The sequence below is a fragment of the Hyla sarda genome, chromosome 3 (assembly GCF_029499605.1).
Source record: "Hyla sarda isolate aHylSar1 chromosome 3, aHylSar1.hap1, whole genome shotgun sequence".
Taxonomy (NCBI): domain Eukaryota; kingdom Metazoa; phylum Chordata; class Amphibia; order Anura; family Hylidae; genus Hyla; species Hyla sarda.
In genome coordinates, this window is record NC_079191.1 from 348975157 (window position 1) to 348990139 (window position 14983).

The following is a 14983-nucleotide window of genomic DNA, read 5'->3' on the forward strand; positions in this document are numbered from 1 at the left end:
CCATTTGTTGGACATGAGTATTTGATCCATATTTATTAAAATGCTAATGTGAGTGAGCCTTGAAGGGATTGTCTGGCAATTTTTTTTTTCATAAATATGCCCAGACTGCCTGCTACTGCCGTTACTGCTAAGCTGTACCTGTGCTGGGGTCAATACATCACATTGCTGCTCAGACAATCACTGGCTAAGGCAGGACACCACTGTGGCCAGGGATTGGCTGAGTGACATTGTGACATATTGACCACAGAACTAGGAAGTGCAGTGCGGCAGGGACAGGGAACAGCGAGAACAGTTGCTTTGTAAGTGCAAGAGGTAAATACAGGCTTTTTTTTTTTTTTTTTAGCAGAAAGCCTGGGCACATTTTTTAAGAAAAAACATCCATCAGATTAACAAGGTTTTATTTATCTACAGTAATATACCACCCCCTACCTGTAATAGACTGTTTCTCTCCATTAGTTTTATAGGAAGAAATCAGAATTACAGACAGTATGAGGAAGGAGTAATTCATCTACTGAATCCATCAGATTTCTAATCTCCTTTCTTCTCACACAGCAAACACCAATATCCTTTAACTTATATACCTATGTATATACATATGTATGTATATAAGTTCACATGTACAGTAGACTTCAGTGAAAACTAATTGACTAAACAGCATCAAATATGTGCAGAATAATGTACATGTGCATACACCCTAAAGGGATTTTTTCCCCAAACCATTTGATAACATTTTTACCAACTTTCGGACGCCATTAAAATATAGGGGTGGGTGGATGACACTGCTGGATCCACGTTGGAGATCTAGCATTGTCAATCACCATACAGTAAAAAAACCAAAAAAAAACAGACTGGTTATTTGGGAAAGGTACAACCATGGAACTATAAGAATAACATACAAAGATGTGATCCTATGCAACAGATGTGAGATTTTAAATTACCCAGTATTTAGTTTATCCCCAAAATACATTGTGTATTTTGGGAAAGGTAATGAATATATGTAACTTATGTCACAACTTTACTATACAAGTCTCAAAGACACTGGAAAATGTATGTTTAGAGTATGTGCACGATTCTGTTCTAGGAGTAGTTTGTCTTTATCTAGGGCAGCACGGATTCTCTGACTGTATTTTCCATTCTTGTTTTCCCTATATAGACAACTATGGACAACTACAGGTTATAGAGTTAAGATAATGTCATATAATATTATGTAGATAATATTGTCAATGTTACATGTATCACTTGCTTTAGACTAAGTTTCACAAACATCAATAAATAGGTTTTAGTTTGGAACAGATTAGCACTCTACAGGCTGACCTTTCGTTGCTGCTTTTCCCATGCTGGGTCTAAGAGCATATCTCGGTCCCATTCATCTTCTTGGTTCATGTACTGGTACTCTTCATAGGTGTAGTTGTACATGTCGTTGGTCATTGTTTGGGTCATGCTCCCGGTAAATTAGTCTGATAATGAGAATCTGAGGAAATCTTCTTCTGCTTCGGTGATAGATGAAGCTATGATGTTGCCTGAGTTAGTATGATGACCTTTGTTGACCTTCAGGCTGAGCTCAGCCTCTGTCCTGGATACTTGTGTGCCTGCTATCCCAGTGAAGCTCTGGCTAGGCAGCTGTCTATTATCCCCCAGGATCACGTGACAGGCCTCTTAATAATACCAGATATGAGAGCACTCCTACTGCAGGCTATTTTAGAACCTGCATTTATCACTGTAATATCTGAAAACAATTCACTGCTCGCACAACGGACGCGTTCCAGAGTCACGATAATCACTCCGAGGCTCATGTGTGCCAACTGTAATAACTTAACCCTGCCGTACAGTACACTGTCAGATCACCTTAATCCTTATTACTTCATCCTGCCAGGAGAATTTATAGAAACACTAGGCTTAGAGGCTTTCCTAGAAATGGCATTATTTATTTATTTCATTTGTAGTAGGACATTTTCAATGCAACATGAAATCCTTTCATCTAATAAATAACACTAGGCAGAGAAAGTGGGTGGCGCTACTGCAATCAAAACGAAATCTCATCAGTGAGCAATCATGACTAAATAAAACAAGCCAGGAGGTTAAAAAAAATAACGGAGGTCCTTAGCTAAGGTATGAACAAAGCAGCAGAAGGATGAATAAAAAGGTTAAAAAGTACCTGTGACCAACTCAGGCTATGTTCCCTAACTACTCCTGACATCCCTCCAACCCTTAAAAAAAAATTCTGAGCTTTAAAAAGCTCCATATCATACCTTTATTCTTGCTCACACTGTGCAATCTACCAGCAGAAGAAAGTGGGCATTTCCCAGCAGGCATGACATCACCTTTAGACGTAGAGGAGGCCCCCTTGTTATAGATACAGTCCTGGGTATAAATAGATCATGGGAGAGATCTCTGTACTGTCCCCTGATATATTTATACATAGTTATTAGGTCTCCCCTAAGTCTTTTTTCTAAACTAAATAACCCTAATTCTGATAATCTTTCTGGGTACTGCAGTCCTCCCATTCCCCGTATTACTCTGGTTGCCCGTCTTTGAACCCTCTCCAGCTCCACTATAACTTTCTTGTACACTGGTGCCCAGTACTGTACACAGTATTCTATGTGTGGTCTGACTAGTGATTTGTACAGGGGTAGAATTATTTCCTTGTCGTGGGCATCTATGCCCTATTGATGCACCCCATGGTTTTGCCTTGGCAGCAGCTGCCCGACACTGGTCACTACAGCTAAATTTACTGTTAACTAAGACTCCCAAGTCCTTTTCCACGTCAGTCGTCCCAAGTGTTCTCCCATTTAATACATAATCCCAGCCCGGATTTTTCTTCCCCATGTGCATTACCTTACATTTATCAGTGTTGAACCTCATCTGCCACTTCAGACCTATCCAACCTATCCAGATCCATTTGTAACAGTGCACTGTCCTCTATAGTGTTTACCGCTTTACAGAGTTTAGTATCATTTGCAAAGATTGCTGCTTTACTATTCAACCCCTCTACAAGGTCATTAATAAAAATATTAAATAGAACAGGACCCAAGACTGACCCCCTGTGGTACCCCGCTAGTAACAGTCACCCAATCAGAATAAGCACCATTAACCCCTTAAGGACCAAGGACGTACCGGTACGTCCTTGGTCCTGCTCTTCTGATATAACGCGGGGTTACACAGAAACCCCGCGTCATATCACGGCGGGCCTGGCGTCATAGTGAAGCCGGGACCTGCCTCTAATAGCGCGCAGCGCCGATCGCTGTTCGGGATAGCCGCGGCTAATCGCGGCATCGCGAACAGCTGACAGGACAGCGGGAGGGCCCCTTCCTGCCTCCTCGCTGTCCGATCGCCGAATGACTGCTCAGTGCCTGAGATCCAGACATGAGCAGTCATGCGGCAGAATCGTTGATGACTGGTTTCTAATGAGAAACCAGTGATCAATGATGAAGATCAGTGTGTGCAGTGTTATAGGTCCCTATGGGACCTATAACACTGCAAAAAAAAAGTGAGAAAAAAAAAGTGAATAAAGATCATTTAACTCCTCCCCTATTAAAAGTTTGAATCACCCCCTTTTCCAATAAAAAAAAAACACAGTGTAAATAAAAATAAACATATATGGAACACCGCGTGCAGAAATGTCCGAATTATAAAAATATATCATTAATTAAACCGCTCGGTCAATGGCGTGCGCGCAAAAAAATTCCAAAGTACAAAATAGTGCATTTTTGGTCACTTTTTATATAATTTAAAAATGATGATCAATAAGTCCTACCAATGCAAAAATGATACCGTTAAAAACTTCAGATCACGGCGCAAAAAATGAGCCCTCATACCGCCCCATACACGGAAAAATAAAAAAGTTATAGGGGTCAGAAAATGACAATTTTAAACGTATTAATTTTCCTGCATGTAGTTATGATTTTTTCCAGAAGTCCGACAAAATCAAACCTATATAAGTAGGGTATCATTTTAATCGTATGGACCTACAGAATAAATATCAGGTGTCATTTTTACCGAAAAATGTACTACGTAGAAACGGAAGCCCCCAAAAGTTACAAAACAGCGTTTTTTTTTTCCAATTTTGTCGCACAATGATTTTTTTTCCCGTTTCACCGTAGATTTTTGGGCAAAATGACTGACGTCATTACAAAGTAGAATTGGTGGCGCAAAAAATAAGCCATCATATGGATTTTTAGGTGCAAAATTGAAAGAGTTATGATTTTTTAAAGGCAAGGAGCAAAAAACGAAAATGCAAAAACGGAAAACCCCCCGGGCCTTAAGGGGTTAATAACCACCCTTTGTTTCCTATCACTGAGCCAGTTACTTACCCACTTAAACACATTTGCCCCCAGTCCAAGCATTCTCATTTTATGCACCAACCTTTTATGTGGCACCGTATCAAATGCTTTGGAAAAAATCCAGATATACGACATCCAGCGATTGCCCCTGGTCCAGTCTGGAGCTCACCTCCTCATAAAAGCTGATCAGGTTAGTTTGACAGGTCCGATCCCTCATAAAGCCATGCTGATATGGAGTCATACATTTATTTTTATAAAGATACTCCAAAATAGCATCCCTTAAAAGAAACCTCAAACGATTTACATACAACCGAGGTTAATCTAACAGGCCTATAATTCCAGGGGTTACCTTTTTGAACCTTTATTTAATATTGGCACCACATTTGCCATGCACTAGTCCTGGGGAACAGTCCCTGTTACTATAGAGTCACTGAATATTAAAAATTGGGGTCTGTCTATTATATTTCTTAATTCAATTAGAACATGGGGGTGAATGCCATCTTGACCTGGTGATTTGTCTATTTAGTTTTTTTTGTAGGTATCACTGTACTTCTTCCTAGGTTAGACAGGTGACCTGTACTTCTTCCTGGGTTAGACAGGTGACCTGTACTGGGGAGTTTACCTTATATCGCTGTATTTCACCTGCCATTTCATTTTCCTCGGTGAATACAGAGGAGAAGAATTTGTTGAATATATTTGCTTTTTCCTGACCCCCGTTTATAATTTCTTCTTCATCGTTTTTTAAAGGGCCAACACTTTCATTTTGAACCTTTTTGCTATTTATATAGTTAAAGAAGATTTTGGGGATATTTTACTCTCTTTACTCTCTCTTTTTGTTTCTATTTTTGCGGCTTTTTTTGTTTTTTTAATTACATATTTTACATTTTTGTCTATAGCTTTTTAATGCTTCTTCACTGCCGTCCTGTTTTAGAAGATTAAATGCTTTATTTTTGTCATTTATTGCCCCCTTAACATTTTTCTTCATCCATATTGGTTTTCTTTTATTTCTGACCATTTGATTTCCATAAGGTATATATACCTCTTAAAATGAGAATTTTAAAATATTTTTAAGTCTCCCATTTAAATAACCTATCAACCTTAAAGACCACTCAAAAATGGACCATATATAAAAATAGGTAATCTTTATTATGAAAATTATACAAAAAAAATAGGTTAAAAGCAAGAGGCATGGACACAGAAAAAGGTGGAGACTAGGAAAAGGAGGGGTACAGAATCAAATATGAAAATGGCTATGTAGCCCTAATAAGAAGTAATGGGCAGCTATACAAAACAAAAACAATAATACAGTAGTCCCACACAGATGAATATGTGAGAATAGTGAGAGACAGCAAACAGCTGGGAGCCAGAAAAAGCGGTCCAAGACCAGCTAATAAACATATATACAGAGACCCCCCCCGTTCCCCAGTCATCCACCATATCTCCGACGCGTTTCACCCTGGGGGGCTTTGTTCAGGAGTCTCCCATTTAGTGTCAGTATTCTTGTTTTTGAGGATATTATACCAATTTATATTGTTATGGGCTTCTCTGAGTTGATCAAACTTTGCCTTCCTAAAGTTCATTGTTTTTGTGGCCCGTCAAGAGATTCCCTTATTGAAGGACAAGTTATAATGTATTATATTATGATCTATTTCCTAGATGTCCTTCTACTTGCACATTAGTTACTCTGTCAGGTCTGTTGGTTAATATTAAGTCTAGTAGGGCGCCTCCTCTGGTCGGGTCCTGCATCATTTGGGACAGATAATTGTCTTTAGCTATAGTCAGAAACCTGTTTCCTTTATGAGATTCACAGGACTCAGTCTCCCAGTTTATATCAGGATAGTTAAAGTCCCCCATGTAATTGATCTTCTGGCTCTTCCATTATATTTGGTGGCTTATAGCAAACCCATATCAGAAATTTTTTTTTTATCTCCATATATTTCTACCCATAATGACTCCACATTATTGTTTCCCTCCCATATATATCCTCCTGCAGTTCGGCCTACAGACTCGATTTCACATACTGTAAAGACAAACTCCTCCCCCTTTCCATTTTGTCCGATCCTTCCTGAATAGACTATAACCCTGTATATTGACCGCCCAGTCACAGCTATCGTCCAACCAAGTCCCTGTTATACCCACTATGTCATAATTTTCTTCAGACATGAACCACTCCAGTTAGGCTGGGTTCACACTACGGTTTGTAATTACGGTTCCTGTATACGGCTGGGAGGAGGGGTGGGCGGGGCTTAATCGCGGCGCCCGCACTCAGCCATATTCGGGAACCATAGTTGATGTATGTCTGTGAGCCGACCGGAGTGATCCGCAGCCTCCGGTCGGCTGCGTTTTCGGCCATATGCAGTTTCCCGACCGCAGGCAAAAACGTGGTCGACCACGTTTTTGCCTGCGGTCGGGAAACCGCATACGGCCGAAAACGCAGCCGACGAATCCCTACAAATCCCATAATTCCATTTTCCTCCCTCCCACGCATCAGCCACCCCACCCTTTGAAACATAAATGAGCTGCATCTTTACAAAAGACCTGTGGTTTTCAATCAGGGTGCCTCCAGCTGTTGCATTAGTTGCAGATTGATCTCTCTCCCACCAAGCAATCGCTCCACCCATTGAAGCAGACAGGGTCCCTGTCATCAGCTGACTAGTGAGTCAGGTCTCGACCGCATTGCAACCTGGGAAAAATCTGAGACAACACACACACATTTTGTATGCTGTTAAAAATAAATATTGGGGTGAAAATAACATAAGAATTGTGAGAAAACCGTCACACACAGGTACAGACACTATATTACGAACTACGCTAACTTTACAGCCCCTGTAGCATAGTCAAATAAAAAAAAAATCCTGGAATACCCCTTTAACTTAGGTGGAACTGAGCTGCAATACCACATACATCTTGAGAACAGGTGTGATGCTGTTTCCAGATAACCCCTTTGATTATGGCATGGTTGTTGGTGCCAGGCGTGCAGGTCTATTTTAGAAACTGCTGATCTACTTGGATTTTAATGCACAAACATCTCTAGAGAATGGTTAGAAAAAAAAGAAAATATCCAGGGAGCGGCATTTGTGTGGATAAAAATGCCTTGTTGATGTCAGAGAATGGGTGGACTGGTTTGACTAGAGTCACTCCAGTCACCTTATTTAAAGGGGCTACCCAGGAACAGAAAAACAGAGCTACTTTCTTTCAGAAATCGCCCCCCGTCTGTCTCCAGGTTGGGTTTGGTTCTGCAGCTCAGTTCCATTGAAGTGCATGGAGCCAAGTTGTAATACCACACACAACCTGGAAACACATGTGGAGCTTTTTTTTGAAAGAAATTAGCTCTGTTTTTCTATTCCTGGATAACCCCTTTAAATGAATAAGGTATGGAGCAGGTCTGGCAGGAGGTGGTTTTAAAACTCCTGTCGGATTCGGCTGCTGTATGCCCCAAGCGTGGTGTGAACCCAGCCTAATAAAGGGCAACATCATGTCCTACCATACCTGGATGTCTTCTGACCCGTCTGTAAATACAGAGAAAACAACTTTTATAAATGTCCAGCGCAGTAAGAAAATTAGGCCCATGTAGTCATTTTGATGTGAGGCTTGCTGAACTTGTCACGGATCATCTGGGCTGTAATCATTACTTAGGCAAGCCTTGTGCCAAAAAGACTACTTGGACCAAATTTACCTACTACTTGGGACATTTACAAAAGTTGTTTTATATAGAGTACAACTTAGGCTACATTTACACTACAATTGTGTGATACGGCTGCCATATCCCGCGCCCCATCCCTTTCAATGAAATAAGCTGGCCAAAGTCAGTTGGCTCATTTTTGCATTGTATCCGGTTTTGTTGCTGCCTGGAAACCGTGGTCAGCAATAAAACTAATCGTGGTGCAAGTGCACCCTTAGTTCCCGTTAAAAAAAAAAAAGTGTAAACTACCTTTATGTCCCATGATTTCCTGATTGCACAGAATTCCTAACATTGTGGGACTTAAAGGGGTACCCCGGCAGAATTATTATTATTATTATTTTTTTTTTCAAATTACCTGGTGCCAGAAAGTTGAACATATTTGTAAATTATTTCTATTTTAAAATCTTCATCCTTCCAGTACTTATCAGCTGCTATATGCTCCAGAGAAAGTTGTGTAGTTTTTTTACAGTATGACCACAGTTCTCTCTGCTGGCACCTCTGTCCATTTCAGGAACTGTTCAGAGCAGGATAGGTTTTATATGGGGATTTGCTCCTATTCTGAACAGTTCCTGACATGGACAGAGGTGTCAGCAGAGAGCAGTGTGGTCAGACTGGAAATACACAACTTCATCTTTAACATACAGCAGCTGATCAGCCTTGAATGGTATTTTTAAATAGAAGTAATTTACAAATTTGTTTAACTTTCTAGCTCCAGTTGATTTGAAAATATTTGTTTTCCACCAAAGTACCCCTTTAATGGGGGGGGGGGGGGGGGAATTTACCATAGTTTTTTTTTGTTATATCTGTCGGCATTCCACCAAAAACAGGATGCCAACCTATACTGTTAATGGGAGCAGCGGACCACATTGATTTAAATGTCACCTAATTACTCCGTTTTAGACATGTGTTCATTTAATCAGACTCTGTAGTGCAGGAGTCTGCTCCCATAAACCTTATAAGTTGCCATCCTGTTTTTGATGAGAGGCTGACTGATCTCACTAATGGGAGCACTAACATAGTGAAAATCTAGCATTAGGCTAGAATTCCACTGAGGTTTTTCATGCAAAAATGCCAATAAGGATGCTCATTTTGCCGCACAGCGTTTTTTCTGTGACAAAAAAAAAAGCTGCAGCCAGATGTTTGCTGCACGTCGATAGTGAACTGCAAAATGCCATATCCACTTGGCGTTTTTAAGTTTGGCGTTTTTTTTTTTTTATCCTTTGCGCGTTTTTAAGCTCTTTTTGGCTCCTTGGCAGTTTTTCCAAAAACGACCTCTTGTTGAGACTTAGAAATTTTTTTCAGGAAAATCTTTATTTCCAAGAGATGTCTATGGGAGTAAAAAAAAAAAAAAAAAAACGCCAAGGAAAACACTATGTGGGTTTTAACTTTGGCTTTTTGCAGGCATTTTGTATTCTTTTTTTGGACTTTAGCGATCCAAAAAAAGTGATGGAGATACCGTTTTTTTCTTTCTTTATTTATTTTCTTTTTAAGTAATACACATTCAAAGAAAAAGAATCAATTGTATGGATATCATACCCATCATCTCATAGTCGAATGTACAAAATTACACATACCAACAAAGAACATACACCCCCCCCCCCCCCCCAACCCGAGGGAAGAGAGAGAAAAAATTAATAAATAAAAGTAACCCTTTTTTAATTCATTCTCTATGTTGATTTTAAAGGGGTACTCCGGCCCCAAGACATCCTATCCCCTATCAAAAGGATAGGGGATAAGATGTCTGATCGCGGGGGTCCCGCTGCTGCATGCCAATCTAGCATGCAGCACCCACCTGTAAGCACTGCAGGAAGCGCTGGAGGCTCTCAGTGTTAAGCCTCCCGCCCACGGGGAGTATCATGATGCCACGACTCCGACCCCGTGTGACGTCACGTCCGCCCCCTCAATGCAAGTCTATGGGAGAGGGCGTGATGGCCTACGATCAGACATCTTATCCCCTATCCAAAGGAAGATGTCTTGGGGCCGGAGTACCCCTTTAACAACAGGCCTTCCTCCCATATCTCCCATAACCTTCTAACCCTAGTCTCCTTTCTCCCATTCCTATTGTTACGCCGAGCGCTCCGGGTCCCTGCTCCTCCCCGGAGCGCTCGCGGCGTTCCTCTCTCTGCAGCGCCCCGGTAAGACCCGCTGACCGGGAGCGCTGCACTGACACTGCCGGCAGGGATGCGATTCGCATAGCGGGACGCGCCCGCTCGCGAATCGCATCCCAAGTCACTCACCTGTCCCGGTCCCCGGCTGTCACGTCCTGGCGCGCGCGGCTCCGCTCCTTAGGGCGCGCGCGTGCCAGCTCTTTAAGATTTAAAGGGCCAGTGCACCAATGATTGGTGCCTGGCCCAATCAGTCTGATTAGCTTTTACCTGTGCACTTCCCTATATTACCTCACTTCCTTGCCGGATCTTGTTGCCATTGTGCCTTGAGAAAGCGTTTATTGTGTTTGCCATAACTGTGTTCCTGACCGCTTGCTATCTCCATTGACTACGAACCTTGCCGCCTGCCCCGAACTTCTGCTATGTCTGACCTTGCCTCTGCCTAGTCCTTCTGTCCCATGCCTTCTCAGCAGTCAGCGAGGTTGAGCCGTAGCCGGTGGATACGACCTGGTTGCTACCGCCGCAGCAAGACCATCCCGCTTTGCGGCGGGCTCTGGTGAATACCAGTAGCAACCTAGAACCGGTCCACCGACAAGGTCCACGCCAATCCCTCGCTGACACAGAGGATCCACATCCAGCCTGCCGACTCGTAACACCTATTGGCCAATAATACTTCATATTTCTTTATACCATTTACCAAATTCCCTCATTCTTCCACCATTGGAGTCTGATCTGACCACCATATTCTCAATATCAGTAGTTTGGCGCAAAATTATAATTTTAACAGTGATATCTAATTTTTACAATTCTCCATGTAACCTCCCAAAATGGCATTTGTAAAATTAATCTGTAGATCTTGTTGAAAGATCTGATTCAGATAAGCAATAATCTTGTTCTAATAAATAGAGATTGGGGGACAGTCCCAAATAAAATGAAAAAAATCTTCATCCTCAGAGGAGCATTTAGGACAGGGTAGGTGATCATTATTTCCAAATTTTTTAATAATTCTTGGGGTTATAAATAACCTATGTAGAATTTTAGTCTGAATCAATCTATAATTACTATTAATTGAAACCCTATTAATATTATATGTGATCTGTTTTCATAGGCTTGGTGACAATTGTCCCAACTCTTTCTCCAATCGAGTTCGAATTTTGTTATTCATAGGAATGGACATCTCCTTACAAAGTGATTTATAAGTAAATACCATAGACTTTTTAACCTGTTTATTATCTAATATATATCCGAGGAAAGAATTGTGCACAATTTTAAAGAGTGTTTTATCCTCCGTTTAAAAAAATGCGTGACAGCTGCATATATCTGAAATAGTGATGCTTTCTCATGCCATACTGTGCTGAAAGCCTTTCAAAAGAAACAATACTATCCCCAACTACTATTTGTGGGATATATAGAATTTCATGATCAATCCAGAAATTCACATCCGGATTTGGCATAAATTCTACAAGTCCCTGGTTATTCCAGAGAGGAGTGACTACAATACTTCTCTTGCCCATATTTTTAAAAAAAAAACAAAACAAAAAAAAACTTCCCCCTTTTTTTTTTTTTTTAACCATACTTCCATAGGAGAGTTTAGTGTCTATCAAATTTGCCTCCAAGCCTTCCATCAAAGGGTAATTGCCACTCCCAAGTACCAGCAACCTAGTATTAGTTTGGGCAATCTGTTCATATTTAACTATATTAAGAATCCTAGCTAAGAAGTAGAGTGCAAAATTCGGCATTGCTAACCCCCCCTCATCCTGGGAAGAGCACTTCAACCTAATTCTTTTCCTACCCCATATAAATTTATCTTTGAAAGCTGTCAAACCATACACACTGGATCCATATGGGTGAGGCGTTCAAAAAGAATAGGACCTGTGGGAAGGCGACCATTTTTATGATTGACATCCTATCCGACATTAATAGCGGAAGCCTTAACCACAGGTCCATTTTCTTCCCCAACCTAGCAACCATCGGGTCCAGGTTGACCATCTTGTATTTCCCAACCTCTGCTGTGATTTTAATTCCTTAATATTCTAAAGTATGATAATCCCCCACTATTCTTAAAGGAACATCCCTTTCAACCAGTGAGTGAGACAGTGGCAATATAGATGATTTTTAAACAACTTCTATAACCTCTGGGAGTGCTTTTACTGGATGTTGTAAAAAAAAGCAATAAATCATCAGCGTATAGTGCCAGTCTCTCTTCTTTACCACCTACAAAAAAAAAACTTTTATATTTTCCATGCCCCTCAGTCACACTGCCAATACCTCAACATATAAAGCAAAAAGCATGGGTGATATGGGGCACCCCTGTCGTGTTCCCCATCCTAAAGAAAAGGGGCTCGAGGGGTAACCATTAACCAACACACTAGCTGTTGGAGACTGATACATTAACCTAATGCAAGCAATGAAATTCTATCCCAGTCCAAAGGCCTCCAAGGTCTTCCACAAGAATTCCCACTCCGCCCTGTCAAAGGCCTTAGTTGTGTCCAATGACAGGATGGAGCAGCGATCCCCATCGCCTTTCTGTATATTTATAAAGGTTCTCTCAATATTGGAGAACATTTTTTTACCTGGAATGAATTCTGTTTGGTCTATATGGACCAGTTAGCTATCACCTTTGACAATCTACTTGTAAGAATTTTGGAGAAAATTTTAACATCGCAATTAATGAGGGAAATTGGGCGACATGATTCCGCCAACTTCTCACATTTATTCTTTTTTAAGATCAATGCAATAAAAGCATGTGACATGGATGGAGGCAGCCTTCCTACCCTACAGGATTCATTAAAAGTTTGATACAGCATAGGAGCCAAAACATCCCAAAAACTTTTACACACTCCAAATGGAATCCCATCAGGTCCGGGAGCCGAACCCAGTGGTGCCCCTTTAATAACTTTCTTAATCTCTTCTAGAGTAATGGGAGCATTTAACATGTTCATATCTACTTCTGACAATTTGCGGATGTGAATGTCTTCAAAATATTTCTCCATCACTTCCCTTTCAGACTTAACTTCTGCTGTATATAAATTAGAAAACAAATGAGCGAAAAAGTTCCTCCAGTCCGTCCTGATCTTATAAAATCAACCCGTCCTCATCCTCAATCTTTTTAATTTATTTCCTCCCTTCCTGCACTTCCTGATTTTTTCAGCCAAAAATTTATTAGGTTTTCCTTACTCCACAAACTGCCTGTGTCCTGCAAAAAATAACTAATTCTGCGCTCTTTCCTGATAAAATGTATTTAACTCTTCCGGTGCTTGCTTTACCCCATCAAATTCCTCCCCTCCTGACTTCTTATAATAATCAATTTGAGCTTTTTCTACTTCCTTGATTAGGGAACGTTCCCTCTCCCTAAACTGCCTCTTTTTCCTAACAATTCCTTTAAACAGTATCCCTCTCACATACGCCTTCAATGTGTCCCAAACTATAATTAAGTCTGTAGAACCCATATTGATTTCCCAAAATACTGATCTTTCCCTTATAGAGAGCCAATGTGAATTAAACCTAACTGGCCCCCGCTCCTTTTTAAGTTTATTGCTAACATCTATCTGTAGCACTTGGGGAGTATGATCTGATAGGGCCCTTGGGTAACAACTGATTCTCTTCACTAATCTTGCCGTCTTTTCATTTCCCAGGAAAAGATCAATTCTCAACGCTGATCGATAAGACGAGGTACCGTCTTTAATAAAATTTCGTAGGGTACCATTAAAAAAATATATAAAAAAGATAGTGTAGTGATGGAAAAAATTGTATTTAACGACATTTATTTTTTATAATTACATTTTTATTAATTTTTAAACAGGGATCAATTTATGTGGGCGGGCAGGGAACTAAAAATGTAGCCAACAATAATAAAAATTTAGAAAGGGGCCATTTAAATGTAAAAATAATATATTTGTTATAATAAATTTTGTTAAACTTTTCATTAATAATGTATTTTAATAATGTGTTGAATAATGTGTGTGTTTTTAACTTTTTTTTTTATTTGTGAAATTTTTTAGGTAGTACTACTACTCCCAGCATGGAACACACTGTTCCATGATGGGAGTAGTACATGTGCTAATTGACAGATCGCCCTGGGTGTCACTTCTGACACCCGTTGTGATCCTCCTGTATAATGTATAGATGCGGCCGGGCCGCTCTTCTCTGGTCCCCTGCACTTCTTCAGGCAGCTCTCTGAAGAAGTTAGTTTTCTAACGAAACGTTAGAGCAATGCATTAAGATTTTAGACAGGAAGACAGTGCGTATTAAGGGTGCGGAGTTACTGTGTGTCAGCAGAGTGATACACTCACTACACACAGCGAGAAACAAGATAACTCCTACACCAGTACTATAGCACCACTAAGTGGGCATATACAAGAAGACTCCCTGTCTCTCCTGACAATTTTAAATATATATAAGTTTCACAATCACAGTTAGACTTTTTAAGTAACAAGAATAAAAGTTATATTTTAATTGGGTTACAGACAGGGTATTGCTCCCTGGAAGGGAGGATCTCCTCCCAGAAGGGGATTGAAAAATTATCTTAACTTCTGACACCCGGTGCGATCATCCTTCATCCCTGAGATGCGGAGCGGCTTTCTCCTGCCCTCTGCATCTCTGCACTATACTGCGGCCAGTGATGTGAATATAAATTCACATCACTCATTCATATTTCCCTCTGAGAGCGGGGATTGGCTGCCACCATCTGGCCAATCACCTGTCTGGGCAGAAAATATGATTGAGTGATGTGAGTATAGTGCAGAGATGCAAGCGCTATATAGAGCCACTCTGCATCTCTGCAATAGATAGGACGATTGCATCGGGTGTCAGGAGTCTGTTCCATGCCGGGAGTAGTAGTACTACCTAAAAAAAAGGAAAAAAATAAAAAAAAGGGAAACACACACACATACACACTTTATTAAACACATTATTAA

General features: G+C 40.6%; 1 protein-coding gene across 1 annotated transcript in view; it reads right to left on the reverse strand.

The window, feature by feature from the left end:
* Positions 1-14983, reverse strand: part of ACTN2 (actinin alpha 2) — a 108591-nt gene that overhangs the window by 90295 nt on the left and 3313 nt on the right. Inside the window, exon 2 of the mRNA XM_056567533.1 lies at positions 1315-1866. Within this exon, the coding sequence (XP_056423508.1) occupies positions 1315-1440 (126 nt within the window). The 5' untranslated portion in view covers positions 1441-1866. The remainder of the gene's footprint in view (positions 1-1314; positions 1867-14983) is intronic.